The following is a 23317-nucleotide window of genomic DNA, read 5'->3' on the forward strand; positions in this document are numbered from 1 at the left end:
AAAAGATGCAGACCCATAAAAAGATGTACACACGACTGTAAAAATACACAAAAAGGCCAGACAGACATGTTAAATGACAACAAGTGGATGTAAAGCATCTGCAGACACACACAAAACCAACAAAGAGAGGGAAAAGGAACACAAATAGGCGCACAAAGGGACCAGAAAGACATGCAAACTTATGGAAACGATGCAAAAATGAACACAACTACACACAAAAAGAACAGAACCAAAGAAGGACCAAAGAAAGTGACGCACAAACAACTAGAACACACTGAAAGACCAGAAAAAGATGCAAACCAAATAAAATGGCGTCCAAAAAATGAGCAGAAAAGGATGCAAATTGTGAAAAAGGTGCAAAATGAACACAAGTCGACCTGAGACATGGCTGCAAAAACACAATGCAGCTCCAGGAAAAGATGCAAACTGATCAAAAAGATGCAAAATAAACACACAAAAAGACCAGAAAAAGATGCAAACCAATGAAAGCAGCACACAGACAGCAGTAAAAACTACTTTGGGGACTTTTGTCTCTCATCCATCCAGGAGTCCTGATGGATCTTCTGGTGTGAGTTTGTTTCTGAGGACAGATTTGAGTTTGACGGTGAAGATGGTTCTGGAAATCTGGACTCTTTGGTTTGTTGCTTCAGAGGAACAAACCCACAACAGTCTGGTTTTGGGTCCGCACCCGGATTCAGGTTCAGTTTTGGGTTGGAGGTGATGGAGGTTCAGGTTAGTGACGGAGGCTGATGAGTCTCCGACAGAACCAGAACATGGCTGAGACCAAGTTCTGGTTCCGCTGGTCCCACTGCAGCAAGCAGAACCGGTCAGCCCAGTGCGGACCGACTGGAGGCGGAGAGAGAGAGAGTCTCACCGCAGAGACAGCTGTGAAGTTACATCAAGAAACACGGACTGGCAGCGGAAGTTCACAAGCTTGTACTTCAAAATAAACCCGCCTTTCAACTAAATCCTGATGACTTCACAACGTTTCATTGGAAATGTTTGCATCTAATTACTAAAAGAATACACATCAGGATTTTACATGCAAATAATGATGTTAATGACATAAAATAGTTTCCCTCACTTCAAAACTAATTTGTCAGCTTTACTGTGTATTTTTCAGACTATTTCAAGATTTGAGAGTTTTTGTTTGTCTCGTGCAGTTCAGGAAGTGAAACATTACATTTAATAACACGGAAGTCCTCTGAGCTCACTGAATCCAAATGATAACTTCTGACTGTAAACATATTTAGTTGCAACAAAAACAAACAAAAAAACAACAACAATATGAATGAACTTAATTAAATTATCTAAAACATTTACAGCATGTTTAAGAACTTCAGTGATGTTGAGATAAAATGAGATCATCTAGTTTATATACAAGCTGTGAATGTAACAGGAAAAATGTATTTAACCCTGATCAATCACCACGTTAATTAAACCAACAGGATGATTTACATGGTGATGCTCTCCATGATTTAACTTGCTTTTACTGTTTACATACTTAAATAAACAACTCTTTAAATACATCTGATTAAATCATGGAGAGTGTTTCCATGTGATGAATAACGTCGTTTCAGCTTTGATCCGTTCTGTTGAAGCGGCTTCGTCATTTTTAACACAGTCACATTATTTGTAGTTTAATATCAGATTCCAGTGTTAACTTTCCAAACAGCTTTTTAAATACGAGTTTTAAGATCCTTTTGCACGTCTCCAGTTGTTTACACCATAAACTGCACATTCCTGCACACTGTGCATATTTCTGTTGCTTTATTCTTCTTTAAATTCTTTGTATTTGTTGCTGTTTCTTTGAGTTTCTTCCTGTTCGTCTTGCAAAGCGAACCGTCTGTTCACCTGCACCACTTGCTCTCTGTTTGAATATTTTAATGCTGCATTAAAAAGTGTGTATGGAAAAGCAAAAGGCCAGAAAGACATGTGAAAGGACAACGAGTAGACGTAAAGCATCTGCAAAGACACACGAAACCAACAAAATGAGATGCAAAAAGATGCAAAATGAACACAAATAGGCACACAACAGACCAGAAAGACAACGAAGTTAGCAGAGCAAACTATTGAAAAGGATCCCAAGTGAACAAAATGGATGTAAAAATATCTTTAAAACACACTAATTGAACAGAATGTGTTACAAACAACTAAGAAGATGCAAAATGAACACAAACAGACACACAAAGGGACCAGGAAAAAGATGCAGAGCAATAAAAAGATGGAAAAAATACACAGAGCAGCAGAAAGACCTGTTTAATGAACACAAGATGTAAACCATCTGCAAAAAACAACAAAAAGGTGCAAAATGAGCACAAATAGGAAAACAAAGAGAACAGAAGCAGACATGAAGCAATGAAAGTGACAAACAACGATAAAAAACACACTGACAGACCAGAAAGAGATGAAAGAAAAGACCTGATGAGGTTTTGGGGCAGATTTAGAAAAAAAAAAGAGAGAGACTGTGACTTTAAATAGATTGAAAACAACGCAAATTGAGCAAAACGCTGATTTTAGAAACGTTACACTTTAAAAGCACATGTTGGACTTTAAAACCTTTTTTTTGTGTGTTCTGGTCTTTTTGTGCTACTCATTTTTGTCTAACTGAAGAGTTCATTTGCAAAACCAGATAACTCCATCATCTTTACAAACCTTCAGAAAACCAACTTTTCCATCGTCTAGCTGAGAAAATATCAAACTTGAGTTATCTCTGTTTGTCATGTCATTTCTACTGAGTCAGATCCACTCAACTTCAGTTTGATATTATCTCAAGCAAACAACAACAACAAAGTTTTATGAAAATCTACAAAAATGAGGTTCTCTGTTTTTGCAAAAGAATTCTTCAATTGTTTTTGTGGCACACAGAGGCTTTATTTTGAAAGACCCCCGCCGGACGTGGTTGGTGGTGACTTCCTGCAGCTTGACAGCAGCAGCAGCGGGACTGCGGTCATAAACAAACACACGCAGCGGAGTCGTTACCGTCTGCGGAGCCGCGGAGCAGCACCGGCTGACTTTCACGGAGGCTGACCTTCTCTCACGGACCGAGCTCGGATGCCCACGCCGGGCTAAAGCTCCAGGACTTTACCCGACAGCCCCCTCAGCAGGATTTTCCAGCCCTCCATCCTTCCTCCCTCCACCGGAGTCGGCTTAACGTCCCGGCGGCGGAACGAGCGCAGCATGACGGAGCTGAGGAAGCGAGGCGGCGGCGGCGGAGACCCGGACAGCACCGACAACATCAGCGACAAGGTAAGGCGCACCTGGGAGGAGACGCGGCTCCCGGCGGCAGACCTCGCCCCGGAACCCGTCGGACGGGTTGTCGTCGGTCCGGTTAGCTGGCCGGGCAGCTAGCCGGGCAGCTAGCTGTCAGTTAGCCGGGCAGCTACGTTAGCTCGCTCGTTAGCCGCCGGTGCTCCGTTAATCCCGCAGACCGCAGCGCCGTCACGGAAAGCGGCCGCATCAGGAGGCTCGTCGTCGGTGAGAGGTTCACGTCCTCCTCACGGCCGGAAATCCCAGATTCAGCTGCTGTGAGCTCAGGATCCGGCTGCTAAAGTTAGCTCAGATCATTTAATCACAGCTAAAAACATCAAGTTAGAGGTTTAAAGACAACAGAGGGAGAATCAGGAACCTAAATCTGCTTATATCTGATTGAAAACTTAATAAACGGCTATAGAGGGCTGCAAACGAATAGAAAAGGGTGAAATGAATACAAATAGTTCTATAAGGACTGCAAAAGCACCTGAGAAATACCTGAACACCAAATATGGTGATGCACAAACAACAACAACAACAACAACACAGAGAGACCAAAACAGATGGACACCAGTGAAAGAGATGCAAAATTATTACAGATAGATCAGGTAAGTCCAGAGAGAGATCAGAAAGAGATGCTCGCCAATGACAAAGATGTAAAATTAATACAAATAAATGAGGGAAATCTGCTTAAAACTGATTTAAACATGCGAAAGGGCCAGAAAGAGATGCAAATCAATAAAAAAAGAAGCAACGTTAACATAAACGAGACATAAAACTTCTGCTAAAACACATAAGAAACCCAGAAAAAGATGCAAACCAATGAAAAAGATCCCATGTGAGCAATAAAGACACATGAGAGGACGAGAACATGATGCAAACCAATGAAAAAGATGCCAAACTAACACAGACAGATGTAAAAACAACTGGAGAAGCACACAAAAGACCTGAAGGAGATGAAACCAATGAAAAGATGCAAAATAAATACAAATAGGTTTGGAAAATCTGAGTAAAAATTGAATTAAAACACACATAAAAAAGATGCAAATCAATGGAAAAAAGCAAAATAAACACAAATATATGTGTATAAAACATTAACACCAATAAAAAGTGATTTACAAAACACAACCAGACCTGAAGGAGATGAAACCTGTGAGAAATCTGCTTACAACCAAATGAAAACATACTTAAAGGAGCAGGAAAAGATGCAAATCAATTTGAAAAAGCAAAATAAACAGAAATAGACAAAAAAAATGACCGAAAAAACACACAATTATAAGATCCTAAGGAAGAAAAAATGCAAACCAATGAAAAATATCCTGAGTGAGTAAAATAGAGACACAAGAGGACCAGAAAAAGATGCTAAATGAGCACGAATACATCGAAAATCTGCCATGAACTGATTTAAAACACACAACAGGAGCAGAGAGATGCAAAGTCGTGAAAAAAAAACTCTGAGTGAATAAAACAGACTCAGAAAAACAAACCAGAAATCTGCAAATCAATGACAAAAATGCAAAAATTCTACAAATAGACGTAGAATGACTTTCACGACACACAAAACAGAGCAGAAACAAAAGCAGAAATAGACGCAAATTTACTTTTTTGGTGAATTTTTGACAAAACGAGACATTTGAGACGATCTGTGGAAATAATACGAAGCGTTTTTCACGACTTAAGGGGCTAAAAATGCGTGTTTACACAAAGTATGATTTGATTTAAGGGATGCAAGTCCTCAGTAGAACTAAACTAAATGGAATTATTAAACCACCTGAGCTTCAGCTGCTGCCACAAGAAGTCTGCTGACAGCCGACACTATGAGATAAAGTGGATATAAATGAAGCCGTGCTGTTTGTTTTCCCTCAGCGGGACGGTTTCAGAGGTTGGAGGAGCTCCTGAGCAGCTTCCCACCTTCAGCTCATTAACTCTCCTCACACAGGAAACAGCTCACATGTTCTGAATCTGAAAAGATCTGATAAATAAGAGCTAAATAAATGAAGAAGAGCTTCCTCCTGAGACCCTTATGAAGGTAGTCCATGCAGGCTGCAGCTCACTGGCTGTTCACAAAAGTGAAAAAAGTTTGTTTTTCTGACCAGTTTCCCCAAAAGTGCTCAGTTGACTGTCAGATAAGTGAGAAGACCAGTAAATATTAATGTTTATGTGAGTGGAACCAGTGAATCTGATGAGTCCATCAACAGAAAACACAAGAACCAGAGACCATTTGATGCTTTTTTCAGTCTTATGTGACTAAAATTCTACCGTTTATAGGAACCAGAACCTGTTAGAACAGAGAGTACTGTCAGATTTGATGTAAGTCTGAGTTTAAAGTTATGATATTTCAGGGTTTTTTTTGGCTTTTTTTTTGACATTTTATAAACAAAACTGTATTCACGACTAATAATCAGGTCCGTTGTTTTAATTGTTATTTTTTAAATGATCGTAATATGTAGTTACAGATTAATTTTAAACATTTCTTTCTTTAGCTTCATTTAATCATTTTCATTTTCAGACCAAACAACTGATTAAATGTTAAAAAAAAATCACATGCTGGCTTCAGATGAGTTGTTTTCATGTTGTAAAATGCGTTAGTTGGAGCTAACGCTGCTGCTCACTGCTGCTAATGGAGCCTCTGATAAACACCTGCACCTCCTTTTATGATCAGAAAACACTCATCTAACTTCTCTTTGTCAGTGGAGTTTCCTCGTGTTGTGATGAAGGAATGTGAAGAAGCTGTTATCTGACCACACCTCGGCTGTCACGTCGCTCTGCAGCAACACCACCGCTTGCTTCATCCTCATTCAAAGTGTTTACTAAGCCAACGTGGTTGAGAAACTGCACCAGCGTCCGAGGAAGTCTCAAATCAGTTTTTGGTGGAGTTGGACCACATTTACTCAGAAAATGTGACATATTTCTTGCTGGAGCTGCTCCAGTGTGGATTTTCCAGCTTGTTTGTGAAGCGTGTCGATCATGAAATCACCTGTCAGGAGGTTGCTTCACCAGCAGCAGCTTGTGTTTGGAGCTGCTAAAAACAAACTGGTGGAAGTGATCACGTGGACTTCTGTGTGTGTTTGTTGCCGGCTGCTGTTGCTTAGCTGAGCCCGTTTACAGTTTCTTCATGCTGGCGTCTTATTAATGTCTAATTCATTTGTTCTCGCCTCCCGTAAAGTGCGTTCTTGGTGCGGTGTTGATCACAGGAAACTTTTAAAAGAGACACATGAGAAGCATGAAGAGGCCAACTTGTTTTGCATCAAGGTGAAATCTTAGTTTGAAGTTAAACACGATGGAGTTTCTCAGAGGGATTTAAAGGAATATTTTAGTTCCTTTAAAACACGGTTTTATTAAGTAATTATCCACATTTGGTGTATTATTACAGTAAATAACAGTCAGCATGCCCTTATTTTGAAAGGTCAGACAGGAGGAACTTGCAGCAATGAGCTGCTGCTGAAATAAAACTACATTTAGATAGTTTTCATCACTTTACCTTGCTGTCACCTGGCTGTGAAGCATTTGTATTGCTGTCTCAGAGGCACCAGACTCCATTGACAAAAATGCAAATTTTAGGAGAAAACAGTATTTTCAAGTCGACCAGTCAAGAGTTAAGATTCCCTTTGTTGTCATTCAAGCTGTTGTCAAAAGGTTCATTTCGAAGCATCTGAATCACAATTAGTTTGGTATTGTAGCAGTTTGTTTGTGTTGGTGTGTGAATATGGTGTTTAACCATCTGGATCCAAAAACCCAACGGCCAGTTTGTCATCCATCCATCCATCCATTCATCCATTATCTATACACAGCTTCATCCTCACTAGGGTCATGGGGGGCTGGAGTCTATTCCAGCTGACTTAGGGTGAAGGCAGGAGACACCCTGGACAGGTCACCAGTCTATCACAGGGCTACACTTAGAGACAGACAACCAAGCACACTCACATTCACACCTACGGACAATTTAGAATCACCAATTAACCTCAACAACCCGGAGAGAACCCACACTGCACGGGGAGAACATGGAGACTCCATGCAGAAAGATCCTGGGTGTCCTCACCGGGATGAACCGGCGACCTTGTTGCATCGGTGCTAACCACCTTGCAGCCCGTTTGTAAGCGATGTTGTTGTTTCTTTTAAAAATTTGCAAAATTACATCTTTCAACAGATCCAGAAACTTAAAATAATAATAATTTTTTAAAAAGATGGAGAGTTATCACATGATGATCTTTCAACAGTCCTTAAGTTACTCATCTATGATGTTTGTTTGGAAATCTGAGCCTAAAATCAGGATATTTCTTCATAATTGTGTTATTCTGCATGTTTCATTCATGCAGTCATCTTTAAAAAAAAAAAGACTGTTTGCACCTGAGTCGGTAAAAAAACAAAAGATTTAGTGACTCAACTACAATCAACAGTCAGAAATTCCATTCTGTGAGTTTAAGGATGAACTGCAGGAAGTGTTTCCACAAAGCAGAGAGGAGACGAGTCTGGAAGTGATTAGAAATGTAAAATATCTAAAGCATGTGAAGCCACTTTTATGTTTTATTTACAGTACTGATAAAACCTGGAACAATCTGGTGCTTTTTTTCTTATTTAATTTTTGTAAAATGAATAAGCAGAGAAATTTGACTTTCATTTTTATTTTTTGTCTGATTTATGTGTAATACTGCCAAACTACATTTCTGAGCTCTCTCTCCTTCTAGTCCTGGTTCTGTTCTCATAAAGGTTCAGAACTTTATATTGCAGTGAACAATGAGCCCACAGTGAGGAAAACTAGTGACTCTGATGTCCTGTGAGGGAAAATGACAGTTTTTGTTAATAACACTGCTTTAGTTTCTTGATTTTTTAACAATGAAAATATTCCACATATACCAAACATTTAGACTGATGCTGTACAGAGATGATAGACGTATTCCTTTACATGTCCAGATACTGACGGTGCAGCTTTGTGATGCCTGCAAGACGTTATTCTGCTGTTTCTTCTGCTTCACATCACACTTTTATACTCTTTATACTTCCTGGCTGTGCGAGCCGTCTCTAGTTTACGACTGTTTGACACTTTAGAGGACGGCACACGTGTTAGTTTGACTGTTTCTCTGCACTTTGATGCTGTTTCATCTCAGCTGTCAAAGTAAAAAAAAAAACACTTCACAAGGCAGGGCATGAACACAGTCGGACTAATTCATGCTTTTTAAGAAACATTTCATGATATCTCAGGTGTGTTTTACCTCTTGAGTTGCACTGATATGATGATATTTAGCATTTTATCTGCTCACACAACAAGCCAGTAGTCACTGTTTGCAGAGCCAGCCTTATTTTTTAAGGAATTGTGGTTAAGACGTGCATTTAACTCAACATTTAAAAATGAAAATATACTCATGTTCGTACTCTCTCGCACATAAAGGCTTTGGGATTTGTGTGCTGCAGGATCTTGGCACCTGTTTGTTTCGATATACTGAACATAATTACTGATATAATTGTGATAAGTTCAAATTAGCATCTGCCAGACTTTACAGCACTGAATACTGCAGAGTAGTCCCGTCACAGTTATTACATAATTGGTTTATTGCTGCTGTTTGAGCTGACTGGGATGATTTTGCAGCCTGTTTTAAAAACATCTGGAGGAAACTGACAGAAATATCATGTTTCAGTCACTATTTGCACACAGTTTTTCACATTTTTAACAACATTTTGAGCCGTTTTATATCATTTATATCACATAAGTGTCATGGGTTTTTAGTTGCAAAGCCAAAAATCGCTGCACTGCTGCCAGATTTTGATTTAAAATAACTTGCAGGAGGTAATTTGTTGGATTAGCTGCAAGAATGTAGCGTTAAAAGATGCTAAAACCCTGGAAAAAAGGCTGGAAAACACATTTTGTTGATAATTACACTTCTTTCTTTGACAGCAACTAAAATTAAGCGATCATATCAGCCAGAATATTGAGTTTCACAGCTTCAGACATTAATCCATCCAGTCACGTACACGTGGGATGATCCCTGCTCTGATTTGAAGCTTTAGATTGTCCTGAGCAGCGTTAAACCCTCCGTGGCTGTTTGTTTACTTCTATACTCTCTTTACAAACACAAACAGAGCGCTCAGATTCATCTGGACACATCCTGGGCCTGTTTATGGACTGTGATAATGATCTGGGTTCATCTGTTTTCTCTGTAATGATGTAAGATAAACGCAGCTAATGCAAGTTTGCAAACAGTAGTGGCGTAAAGCGTTGCATAATGTGAGTTTGTGGTTTGTGAGAGATGCCGTTAATCTGCTAATGTGGGTTTTGTTTGTGATTTTCTTGTCATTTGAACCCACAACAAAGCAGCAGAATACATTTTTCTACCGGGATGAACTTTAAATGTGCTCCACCCAAAGAAACCAGCAGAGCGACATTAAGCAAGAGTTAGGCTGAATGAGCTCAGCTGTCCTCCCCAAAGTGTTGTAATTCACAATCCGGGCTGTGTCCTTTTGTTTGGAAAGTATAATCGGTCTGCGGCCTGTCACAGGGTGAGAAGTAAACCCTTGTGTCGAATAAAAACGGAGGCTTCCTGTATTTGGCAGCTAGTTGGAAGTAATAAGAAGCAGACTGTGGAGAGTTTAAACAGGGATGAGTCAGGCCCTGGACGTCTAGTTTTGGAGGTTAAAGGATCACTTTGCTGTGTCACACGCCCCGCAGCAACACCCGAACACATCGCGGTCACATGAGATGAGCTTTATATAGTCTGTGAACTAAAGTGGCTCCAACATCCCACACAGACTGAATGTATTCACACCCTCCCTGTGTGAGCCAGCGTTCACTTTGCCGGTTAGTGAGCAGCCACACATGCTCGGTGAACATGCTGAGCGCCCTCCCTTCATGGTCCTGCGTGTTGTTAGCGGCCGCTCACGTCTCTGCGTGACAGCTGACCTTGGTGGTCCATCCGCCGGCCGGCTGGCCGGTCGTCTGCGAGGCCTCCGGCGGCGGCCACGGCGACGGTGGCATCAGGCCGTTTAATGCTCTGCTGCTCACAGCTTCATTCTGCCTTCACAGCCGTTGGTAGGGATGCTTTTGGACGGCAGAGCGGCCTTCGCTGCTTCACTGATTTCGGGTGGTTTATTTTGTGTTTTCAACCTTCGAGCTCGATGAAGCAAAAAACAGCAGGAGGTTTTAAGGGTTTTGGTACGTGGCTCTGGGGATGCTAACTCGGGTTTGTTGTGTGTTTGTGCAGCTTGAAATGAAATCGCATTTTTTGGTAAATGCAGCCGATAGTCTTCTCTGATAAATCCTGCTTCACTTTTATTAACAACAACAAAAGAAAAAGGTTCATGCATCATAAACATGCTGACTGTTGGCATGCTAAGGTTAGCATTTAGCATAGTTGCCCCGTCGAAAGCCCTTCACACGCGTAGCAAACATACCATTAGTGTCTTTATCAGTGTGTTAAAAAGATGGCAGTGTGTCATTCAGACATAAGTCACTTCTACATTTATGTTCCTCATGGCGTCATTCAGACAAACCCACCACAGCGATGAACAGAGTCACAGGAGGCATGATGTCTGCTGTATACCCAGTGATTTATGATGCACAATGCTGCACTAATAACAGCTAGAAATGATTTACCTGCAGCTGGTAAACTGAGACTCTGTAACAAAAGTTTACAGTGTGACCTCCTGATCCATCCTGTCTCCATGTCAGGGATAGTTTATGAGTTATTAATAAAGTTGCTGCTGTTGTGCGTAAATACACACGACTGTCTCTGTTTGGGATGTTCACATGGATCCTGCTGCAGGTATTTATATTTAATAAACTCGGAGCAAAGACGTCCTACAAACAGCTGGAAGCAACAAACTAATCACCAGCTCATGTTTTGTCCAAAAAACCTGGATTAGCAGTTATTATTTGTGAATTTCAATAGTCTTTTTATTTCAGTTTGTAAATATTTCAGTTTGTAATAGATGTGAAATTAGTGAATGAGAACATCTTTTTTCTCTGTGAGATGTTTTCTCGGACCAGTGTTGGTTCTGAAATGTGGAGAAAGTCTCTCACACAAAGGCGACGCTGCTTGTTGGTGCCTTTTTGTTGATGTGAGTCATGCAGCTCAGACTTGATCTGTGTTGAAAGTAAAAGAGAAACGCTGCTAGGTCTGACCTTTGAAGATTGCTGGCATGACCTTTTTTTTTTTTACAGAAATGTGAGCATCGTGCTCGTTCAGACATGAAACCGACGTGTTCAGATGGTGAAAAGGAGTGCATGTCGGGATAATGGGAAGAATCCCACCTCAGTTCTCAGCTAGCTCGCGAACAGCATTTTCATCTCCTACTATCTAGTGTCTACAAAAGCTAGTGGGGCTAAATGACAAAGCACAGTACTGCGGCTTTACTCGTGTACAAGTCAAGCTTTAGAGAGTTGCCGCTAGCTCGGTGCAACGATCCCATTATGTGGAAGAGAAAGAATTCACAATAATAACATCAAGCCGTTTTCCACTGCAGGAACTCGTGGGTTGCTTTGTTCTGACTGCAAGAACCGCCACTGCAGAACATATTTCTATGTCTTCGTCCACTCGTCGACGCTGCCATCTTCAGCATAACATTCTCACAACAAATCCTCCATCGTTCTACTTCCTTCGAGCTCATAAAACATCAGCTACGTCGGCTAATTCATGTTTTAGCAGCACTCAGAGTTGATGTGGTTGAGTCTGTTGGATCCTGAATAGAAACAGATCAGGATCAGTTAGTTGGCTGGAAATGTTTGCATCATCTCTCACCTGCAGTGGAGAGCCGCCTACTGGGTGCATGAATGAGCAATACCTCTGGATTTGAGATCGATGAGCAAACAGCCGAGGACCAGGCCGCACTGCTGTGCATCGACTCCGACTCTAAACGGCCTTTAATTCGGCGTCAAAGCCAATTTGAGCCTCGGCGCAGATTAGGCTGAGAAAGCAGAAACGACGAAGGTTAAAGTCACGGCTGACAGCGTGGACCTGAGCTCCACAGGCAGCTTTGTATTTCCATTTTTCATCCGTTCAACAGTATTGATTGCTGTAATAAGTGTCTAAGCCCCTCGCGGCCTCCTCTGAGGCTTCACGTGGCTTCGTCTCCTGCAGAAAAGCTCCTCCTGCTCCTCCGTGCTGCTGTTGGGTTGAAAGCTGAGCAATGCAGCTAACAGCAGGTGCTACTTCAGGTCAATATTTGATGCTGATTAGCTTCATTCCTTGCAGCCTCGCTGAGTTAAGGCAGGTATTCCATTGAAAGCCTCTGCTGCTGCCTGCTAGGCTGGATCTGCCGTTTATTAGCTTCTCACTGCTGCTGAATCTTCTGCACAGCGACTGGTTTGGACCTTGTTTGGTTACCTTTGATTTATTCTCTAGTTGCAGCACAACTTCCTGAACCACTTTGGTGAGGGCTGATTTCCAAAACCTGTCTGGTGATTTCTGTTGGTATCCTCTTTCTGTCAGTCATGCATGTGGCGTTCTTGCACGGCTTTATGCTTCACAGAGCAGGAAGTAGCTTTTAATCTGCAGTGGCATGACTAGTTAGTCTGCTCACACTGAAAATACCTGCATATATTAGCTCTGCTGTTAAAGAAAGGAAAAGGGCATCAAAAATCCAGAACTCATCAGTTCAGTGAGTCAGTGTGTCACCACAGTTTGTGAGTCTGAAGTTTTAAATCCTGCTTATAATTCATTATTAGTCATATATATTTTTTTGCGTATATATAGCCATAACACTTTTAAACAATATAATAATTTGTTGCTGCTAATATGTGGCTTTTTGTGCGATTTTCTTCTCTTCTGCTGGGAAGAGTTGTCGTATTTCCATTTGCTTGTTTTGTTTTTTCCAAGCGCGAACGATTTCTAATTGCGGTTTTTCTGACTGTTATGTGTTCAAGATTGTTTAACTTCAGTTCAGTATTCGCTGTGTAATAAATTTAAAACATACGGTGGTGCATTATTGAAAGATGACATGAAGCTGTAAACCGTGACAGTTTAAAGCCTGTGTTTGATTTGCTACGTGATGTGCTAATTGCATTGTTCATCGCTGATTTCCACCAAGGCAGCTCCAGAAACGAACACTGTTTTGAGCAATAACTGTATTAAAATGGCACATATCACTATTTGCCCTGTCATTAAAGCTGCAGCAATTAAGTAATTTAATAATCAATTCATCAATTTGGGTAATATTTTAAGGAAAAAAAATCTAAATTGTCTGAATCCACCTTCTTAAATGTCTTTTTTCCTCCTCTGTGACAGTAAACTGAATATCTTTGGGTTGTAAATAAAACAAGTCAATCGTTTGACATTTTATACACCAAGCATCTACTAATAGATATAACAATTTAATTAATATACAACATAATAGCTGGTTGCAGCCTTTACAGGAAGACAGTGCTCTTCTCTTGTATGACTCAGGAGCTTTATGTTTATTGAAAGATCTACAGTGCGGGTGATTACTCTGTTAGTTGGCACTTATTACAACTATTTTGATGATTGATTTAAGCATTTAATTATATGCTTTAATCAAACAATGATTTGATTATTTGAGAAAATAGCAGACAGATTAATGAACAGTGAACACAGTCATTAGCTGCAGGCCCAGTAGACGTCTGGCTCCTTTGTGTTTGTTGCTGCTTCGCTGGCTCTCAGTCCACCTTGTATATTTTTGCATGTTGACGGTTTAATTTGTCGTTCTACATTTTCTGTCTGCATGCACCTATAAAATGTGAGCACTCTGTAAATCTACCAGACATAAAACTCAGATCTTTGGCTCTTCCGTGCCGCGTTTGTTGCCAGTTAATTTTCTTTTAGTCGTCTAATTGATTAACCAACAAATAATGTCGTGAATAGTTTCCACATATAAGCACTTTTCCTCACATTCAGCTGCTTCAGAGGCTGCGCTGGCTGCTAAACAACAGTTGCTTTAAGCACCAGTGACATGAATGAGAGTGAAAAGTGGCTCCGGCTGCCCGTCGCCGGTCCTCCTCCCTCCCTCTTCCTCCTGTTCCTGCAGCAGAGGCAATAATAGCGAGGATGAGGAGGACAGAGATGACAGCCGAGGTGATCTGAGCCGCAAGGACAGCCATACTGCTGCTGCTGTCTCAGATGGTACAAAACTAACGGTACCCAGTGAATGTCTGGGTGCAACCGGCTGCTTTCATGTTTCATTTCACGCCAGGCTATCAGTTTTGTATTTACAGGTACTCAGAGACCGAGAATTAGTCTTATCCTGTAACTTGGACTGATATCACGCAGATTTGCGGCGTTGTTTGAGCAGCGATTACACAGCAGTTAGCATGCTTTGCAAACACAAACAGTGGATTAACTGTGTTTGACAGTTTAATTAAGAAGCTTGAGTGCAGATTAATATTGTAGCTCTGCGTGTAGCACGTTTGTGGCTCTGAAGTTAATATTCGGAACAAGGCTGAGGCCTGTTTCCCCTTTTGTGGAAACTGGACTGTTGACAAACTGTCTCTGTTGCAACACGGTGAGAAAATACCATCAGTGGACAGTCAGTGGTTATATTCTGGACAGTAGCGCTTAGCCTGCTCATTCTGTATTACAAAACGGTCCGGCTGCACCTCAGTGTCACTCTGATATACAGAAAGAAATATTTTAAACCAATCACAAGGCTGCAGCTTCATAGTTCCCTCAAAAATAGTGACAGGCAATGTGATTAAAATGGACAATCCACCAAAAAATAGCAAAATAACAGGGATGTGACACTGCAAGATCCAAATCCTGTGCAAAACTTGATTTCTTTTCAGAGTGGTAGGTTGCTACCACAAAGGTTGTTGTTGTTTCCTGGATTGAAGTGGATTGTAAGATGAGATAAAAGGAAGGTATGCTAAGGTATGCTAAGGTATCGCTCTGACAGCAAATTATATAACATGAGAATAAATGCAGTTCCTAATAGAAGACAAAGCAGTAAGATGTACAAGTATGATACACTAGTAAACATTTAAAAAAGTATGCTGAAATCAGCCTCGCCTTGGTGTGGAACAGTGTTTAGATGGTTGGTACATGTCAAAGTAGCATCCAGAACATTGCACTGGAGCAAGACGATGTCATTCTCTTCACCTCTCTGTGGTTTTAATGTTATATCTGATTTATATGTATTAAAAATAGACACAACTGTTTAAAAATGAACAGTTGGCTGTTGAGAAAAGGGGAAAAGCATCATTACAAGTAAACCTGGCTTTATGCTTTTGTGGAAATAAAAACAGTAAATTGTCGCGACCACCTTCTTCTGACATATTCTGGATTAAACATGTTTTTCATTTAACAATCTCTTAACTCCTCGTTGTTTATGACAATTTTTTCGTCTGTTTTGAAGGAATGTTTTTATGTCTAGTTGCTGCAAAGCCTTGTCGCTTTGCATTTGACTTCTACAATTCTACAATTTCATTTTGGAGACGCTTTATCCAAAGCGACGTATATCTCAGAGTAGATACATGTCACTGCCTGAACTGTATGAGCATGTGACAAATAAATCAAAACTATTCATCTTGAAGAAATTTTAACTGACACCAAAGGAAATCACCAGTACCAAGATGTTAGGAAACAAAACATATCCGTATATTTTAATCAGTTTTCTTAATTGTGGTTTCATTTACTTTGGCATTATTGATGTTTTTGTGTCATAAATTTGGTTTATTTGTTTGGAAATCAAAAGCACCTTAGTAAAACAAGTGCTATGAGATGACATATGTTGTGAATTGGTGCTCTATATGTATATAAAAAATGATTTGAGTTTAATTAAATGGTCAGAAAATAACCAGAAAAGCGTTGATTTCAATCAGTGATGGTAACACACACTCATTTTTTTACTGTATGCAGACTGACTTTGCTAACTTTCATGCATCGTCACCACCCAGCGGCCCGTTTTAATCAGGAAAAACCTGCTCTGTCATTTTCATTTTCTAAGAATCTGGTAGAATAGACAAACCGAGCTAACCTGCTTCAGCTAAAACCCATACAACAACATTTAGCACAACATGTCTCGTGCTCATTTCTTCCCAGTAAACCTATCAGTCCATCTTACTTTCACTTTGATGCTCAGTCCAGCTCTCTGGACACTCTGACCAGAGATGCTCTTTTCTTTTTGAGTGAGATATGACCGTTACACTGGCAACCAGAACCTGGAGCTTTCCACTGTTTCCATCTGCAGGCATCAGCGTTTCCTCATTAAAACCTGAGTGGAAATCTACAATTACACCTCTTCTTCTCTCCTCAACTCCAGCACCAACTCAAGTGACACTCCCCCCCGTCTCCCTCTCAACCCCAAACCATCCCCCATTTTCAGCTCTTTTCGAGCTAATTACGTCTGACCACGATCGCAGGCCTTATTTCTAAAGCCCTCCGATTTAACCCTGATGCCCCGACGGACCGTATTTAGCAGCGTTTCAGTAGAAGCAGCCATGAAAGGCAGAAAAATGTCCAGGAGCATCAGCGAGTCTCTCAAGTGCAAAAGGGGAAACCTAATCCCACCGTGGATGTGTGAGCCGGTTTTAAAAATAGACTCTTTAAGGGAGAAACCGTCTCCGCTCACCTCTTTGTTACAGGATCGAACCATTACTGGTGTTAAGTCAAGAACAGAAAAAAAGTGTTGGAGGGAATTTCTAGGATGTCACTGTGCTGATTTATTGATGATGCTGGCGTATGTGAGCGAATGTCCACGTGCTAACGCTGCTAATGATGCTAAATCTGAAAATACATCAGCTCTGGCCTCGTTTCTTACTGAACCAGCGTTTTTCACAAAACCGAGGTGCTGATTTATGATGTTTATTAAAACTGTTGACCCTGTTTCTTCATAGTGTGTATTCATACAAGCTGTTTTTCTATACATAGGAATTATCATTTTCATTTTTATTTTATTTAAGCACCCCTGAAAATTTTCGAACATCATTTTAGATTTTAGAAAACATGAGAATTTTTAGAAAGAAAAGAAAATCGAATATAGTTTTTGAAAGCACTGTGATCACATTTTTACTCACTCCAAACTCATTCCTTGCTGCAAGTTAAAGTCCTGTATCGCTATTAAAACAGCACAACTCAAAACTGTCTTTTGTGCAGTTTATCATAGTTATAATGCCACAAGTCATAAAAAACAGTGAAGCAAAAGTTGAATTTCTTTAATTATTTATTTTAACAAAAAATGAAAAAAAAAAACCTGAACTCAACATGTACAACATTCCAAAGCGCTATGAGATGACTGTTGTTGTAAATATGCGCTATACAAATAAAATTGAATTGAATTGAATTGAACATTTTTCCAAGTGCCAACAGCTGCTACCAACACTGGGGGAAAAATTCTGACTTTACATAATATGGATGTTTTACTATTTACATTTTAAATGAGCTTTCGTACCTCTCTCTTGGCTGCTTCGTGTAAACACAGCCTGCAGTTCAACCTGATAGTTCTTGAATTTTTGTCAGGTGACTGTTTGTCGCTGCTCAGTCACTAATGGCTTCTGGTGTGCGCTAAAGAATGCAGAATTTTTTAGTTTTTTACAGAATCTGTTCAGTGCAAACGGTGCATTTTTGGCAATTTTCAGAATGAGATGTACAGTAACGTGAATCTTTTTGTGAATATCCGGATTTCAACAAAACTGCACGCAACACACGATTACTTCAAGGACCGTCGGAAAGTTGAAAATCACACCATACTTTATCTTTTAAACCTGACTGCATGTTTTCATTATTGTCTGTTGTAATAATAATAATACTAATGATAATAATGGTACTTAGGTGTATAATCAGCAAACCATTTGTGTTTTCACTCCTTATATCTTTTTATTTTCTATAACCAGAATCATTCATGTAACAACAATTACTGCTAGAGCACTTTACTGACTGTAAACTCTGGTAAATAATACTTAGTTGGAGCAGATTAAATACTATTTTTGCATCTGTGGGGAACAAAAAAAACAGGTACAATTCTGATTAGATTATTTTATTCAAAATTTCTATTTCGCGTTGGTGAAACTTGAAATGAGAAGCAATATTTGTACTTCAAATGCAGCTGCTGCGCTAAGATAAACACGACCAAATATGATGTAACTAAATGAATTTTAAATCATTTTGCAACTACAACAAGGAACCCTTGAGGATCCAGTAACTTTATATGTTACATTCGAGGAAAAACGACTGTGTTGTCAATGCTGAATAGGAGCCGTGTCCGTGTGACTGCAGTAGCTGCTCACTGAGTTTAAATCCAGATTAAAGATTCATTATCGCCAATATCGAAGTTTTGCCTCCCGGGCAGCAGCAGCCTGTTAACCTGTCAGCACCTGGTGTAGACTTTCAGCTCAGTCATGCTCAGTCAGCCGACCTCCAGCTCCACTGGAAGCAAACTTTCCCCTTTTATGGACATTTGGAGGAGTTTGTTGGGTTCAAATGTGTTTGCATGTTTGGAAATATCATTTTCAGGATACAGTGAGGTATAGAAGGGTATTTCAGTGCCAACAATGGCAGCAAATACTTCATATAAGGATGTATAGAAACGTTGAAAGTTCATTAAGTGTTTAAGAAATTAATTATAACCTCATTAGCTTCACACTCTCAAGGTCTTCATCTGTCAGATACGATGTAGGAATAAAGTCACAGACGGTGTGCTGCTCTGAATTCCAAGAGGCTGTCTCTGCTTTTAAAGAGAGCTTTTTTACACACAACAACAGACCTACTTGAATCCCTGCCAAGTTTAGAGGACACCTACACCGGCTCTGCTGTTTCCTCCTCCCAGGTGAGGGGGCTAAACTCTGGCCTAATTAAACCGCCGTCTGCTCGGCCCGGTGCTGCTCCGCTCAGTTTAGACCCAACTTTGCCTCTCAGGAGTCGAGCCAAAGTCGAGCCAAGTCAAATTTATCTACAAAGCACAGTTTAAAAAGAAATAAAACAAGCAAGAGCTGAACCAAAGTGCTGTAAAATCCAAACAACGGGTCGTAAAACACAATGAACACAATGACTACTGATGGATGTGAATGAAAGTATAATAAACTTAAAGTAAAATAAAAGGTGAAATCAGGGTTTTGAGCTCTAGTTTGAATGAGAAGAGCAGTTTTTACATTAAATAAGCCTCAATTATTTCTGTTTTTTTGCCTAAATAAGAAAACATTGAATAAAATCTGCTTGGTCGGCCTCTAGTCTTCTAACCAGATGATGTACCAATGAGCTCTCTGTGCAGCTCTGTCTTTGCTCTGCTGTTTTCTGTCCCTACCTGTGCGCCAGGTGAGGACTCCCTATCTCGAGCCAGCATTTGAATACATTTGTCTGTGTGTGTTCTGACAGGAGGCCGACGGGGATGACAGACTCGGCCTGTCGGGCGACGCCGACGGAGAAGGCGACTGCGACCCCAAGGCGGACACTCCAGATGTTCCTCTGTCCACAGCAGACACAGACAACACTCCAAATTGCCTGAACAAAGCTCTGGAGGGGCTGCCGCCAAGGTAACCGCCCCTCAAACACACATACTCACGGGAGACGGACGCCGGCAGATGCTGCTAAAGGGCATCCTGGAGGTGTCACTGCTCAGAAATGTCACACAGTTTGCTCCTGCTGCGAGCCACGTTACGAAGATCTCATAAAATCTAAGTTTGTATCGTCTCGTGAGAGTCGGTACTCGCCCAGCAGGCTTCGTACGATGTGGTAGTAATCCAGTAAAAATGAATGAACAGAGGTCTGCTGTTTTTGAGCAGTCAGAACGAACGATTACAATTTACGAGGAAGACATTCATGCTGCTACAATCCAGTGTCAGAAATAGTTGTGTAACAAACAAAAACAGACATCAAGATAGATTCAGAGCAAGAGAGAGCTCCAAGGAAGTTATTTGTCATTTGATTGTACTTGTCACAGCCACCCTCAGCAGAAACTACAAGATTAAACATTTCTTAGAATACTAGTAGGTCAAATTTCACATTTCACAGTCCCGCCGCTCAGCTTTTTCATTTTTCCTAAAGTGCGTCTAAACGGTGCAGCTCAGGTGTCTGATGGATTTTACCTGAACCAGAGAAGCCCGAGGTCCTGTTCAGATGTACGTCAGCCGTGATATTGCCGCACCAAGCAGTTTTCCCCCCTCCATCCATCGTGAGGTGACCCCTGGCAGAGTGATTGATCACGTTTCCGGTTTGCATGTAGGTTAATTGGACCAGAAATAGATTGTAACCCGGGGAGATGTTTGAGCATGTTCTTAATAATGCAGCGAAGGAAACGCACCTGTTAGTGAATTTACAGCTGACCAAAGGGAGTTCTCTGAGCGGGTGAATGGGTTCAGTACATTCATGACCACGTGCAGGTTGGATGTCTGAGCATTTGTTCACAAATACAGGATTTTATGTTGTGTTATGGAAATGTTAGCTTGTCACCCACAGTGTTATTATATTATTTGCATGAGCGTATAATGTTCTATATGATCAGCTATCATCGGTGTCATCAAGCGTTTGCTTTCTAGGATGTTGGTGAATTTTTGTGCACCAATTTGTTTCTTTTCTGCATCAATTTACTGTCAAAATGTGTGTATATGTAAAAGAAAATACAAAATTCTGGCACCAGGCGACAATTATAATAAGACAACCCTTTACTGATCCCACAGCAGGCACATTTACAGTCAAGTATTTGCAGTTTTTGAGAAAAATAAAAATAAGAAATTCCAATTTTGCACAGATTCCTCTGAATATGGAAAAAAATATTGCACAAGATAATTCTATATGTAAAAAACAACATTCATATTAAACAAATCCTTCCATGAGCAAAAAAAAATACAGATTTTGAATTTTTTTTTGGTATATTTAGTAAAAATTGAGTCTTTTAAATGTACAAAATATTCATAATATTCAGGTTTTAATGTGTTGATGTTGCACCACAGTGATATATGATAGTTGTTTGTACGTGTGGTCTAGTGTGAGCAATAACAAGTCAACATATAATGCAGCAAGGTTATTAGCAATTCTATACTGCCTTAAAATATTTATTCTCCTGTACATCGACTCGTCTAATTTAATATTATCGCTGCTGAGTGAACAAACAACAACGCAGGCTTGATTTACTCTTCTTCCTTCTTATGTGTCTTTTGTTTAGGGAGATTAATCTCTTCACACGTGCGTGTGGCGTATTTTCCAGTCAATGATTAATTAATTCCTCTTAATTAATTGATAAACCTTTAGCCATTGACAGCTCAGATGTGTTTTAGCAGGATTTCTGGCTTTAACTTTCTGCACAAACTCACTAAACTTTTTACTCGAATGTGCATGCTTTAGATATTTGAGTGCTATCTACTTCAGGGATCAGTGTGTGTTTGAACAAACACATTGTCAGCAGTGACAGTTGTGGTAGAAATAGTTTGTAGATGTTAAGATAAACAAGGCAGTGAAACCTGTGAGAGTAAAAAAAATGTTCTCTTAGAATAATCGCTGACGTATCGCTCACTGATATTTCCCTGCACACTCGCACGTCAGGCTGTGAAAAAAGGTGTGTTTACGAGCCGTTGTTGTTTCTGCTCGGGTGGATATAGCGCTGTCTGGTAGGATAACCTTTAAAACGTGCTCACAAACATGCACTGCTTTGTTATTTATGAAGCAGCGACTCGTATTTTGTTGTGGCGCCGTGTCTGGAAATGATACGACTAAAGAAACGTGTGAATTTCTTTTTAAAGATTTTGATTCTGTGCTGATAATCTTGATGCAGTTTGAAGAGTCAGAACTTTAGAATAAACTCATCAGAAAGTCAGCAAATGCATCAAAGGCTGGAGTTCACCAATGCGATTAGTGAAGGAACTGCCTGTGCACGCTTCTTGAAGTGTGGAAACGCTTCTTGCCACGACTGTCACACTTGGCGATCTGAGCGAGGCCCTGTTGGTATACAGATGAGGAGTGGAGGGCGTGACCGGCGAGTGACGGCCAGGTCACAGGGCTTAAAGGCTCACGAGGAGGGAAGCACTAATCCCTGCAGGCTCGCCATTATAGCCGGTGTGCTGCAGAGAGTCCTGTGGATGAACAGAGAGAAGGGGGGGATGGGAGGAAGAAGGAGGGAGGAAGAAAGAAGTAGATGAAGGAATAAGAGAGATGTAGAGAAACAGGTGGAGGAGTAGTTGGTAAAGTAAAGGTGGATGAGGGATGGTGAATGGACTGAGAGACCAGAGGAGGAGGGGATGCTTGGACTTGAAGGTGACCAGAGGAAGGGGGAGGTAGATCCAGAGAAAGCGAGAGTGACGGAGGGACAGAGTGTGGGAGCGTAAAGCCGAGTGGAAGCAGCTTTTTCCATGATGCAGCTGTTTTTCTTCTCCATTCATGCAGCAGGCAGCAGCCTCTCGGCCCTGCTCGGCTCCTGTGCAGCTTTTAGTCGTTTCCTCTCTTTTGTTTTTGCTCTCGGCCGGCAATCGGTGCAGCCGGGGGGCCTCAGCAGCAGCAAAAAGCACCGCAGGATGTTGCTGCAGGGCTGAAAGATTTCGGCTAAATAGCTAAATTGTGATTTTTTTTGGGGATCTTTTTCAAACTTGGTCAAAAACGTGATGAGATATCATCAAAGCTGCGACTGTTGCACACAAAGGACAGCATGAATTTGTAGAATCACTGACATGACAGTTCAGATGTGCTGCAAAATGTACAAATCATGGCTGTTAAATAATTAAAACTGAGCTTCTATCAGTTAAACCGCAGCCTGATCCACACAGTGATCAGTGGGCAAGCCGGATCACCCACAAAGGTTCCAATCTGCACAAATACACACATTTGCATCTGTCTAATTATTTAAAAGCCACACCTCGTAAATCCTGAGCTGCAGCGTTTGCGATTTGCTAATTGTATTGTTTTAACTTTCAAGTTGATTACCACAAGACCTCGTGGTTCCATCAGCTCCTAATTCAATAAGGAGAGAGCAGACAAAAGTTTATTATGAAAAGAAAGTATTTTAGGAGATGAGGACTGAGCCCATCAGAGTCTAGATGCTGTTCTTGGTGAAGCAAAGTTTGCACATATCAAACATCTGAGACGCCATTTTTGTTTCTGACAACATGGTGACAACAGAAGTGATGAAGATAATAGTGCAGGAACCAATCTTCCCAACTGAACTCAGCTGGACGCTTCATTAGCCAACAACATCCTCTGAAAACCTC

The 23317-nt window shown here is 40.7% G+C and overlaps 1 protein-coding gene across 1 annotated transcript in view; it reads left to right on the plus strand.

The window, feature by feature from the left end:
- The first annotated feature begins 2965 nt into the window (after positions 1–2965).
- Positions 2966–23317, plus strand: part of cds1 (CDP-diacylglycerol synthase (phosphatidate cytidylyltransferase) 1) — a 38925-nt gene continuing 18573 nt past the window's right edge. The window contains exons 1-2 of the mRNA XM_008291325.1: positions 2966–3249; positions 19500–19657. Of these exons, the coding sequence (XP_008289547.1) occupies positions 3181–3249; positions 19500–19657 (227 nt within the window). The 5' untranslated portion in view covers positions 2966–3180. The remainder of the gene's footprint in view (positions 3250–19499; positions 19658–23317) is intronic.

Source organism: Stegastes partitus, unplaced genomic scaffold, assembly GCF_000690725.1.
Source record: "Stegastes partitus isolate 25-593 unplaced genomic scaffold, Stegastes_partitus-1.0.2 Scaffold735, whole genome shotgun sequence".
Taxonomy (NCBI): Eukaryota; Metazoa; Chordata; class Actinopteri; family Pomacentridae; genus Stegastes; species Stegastes partitus.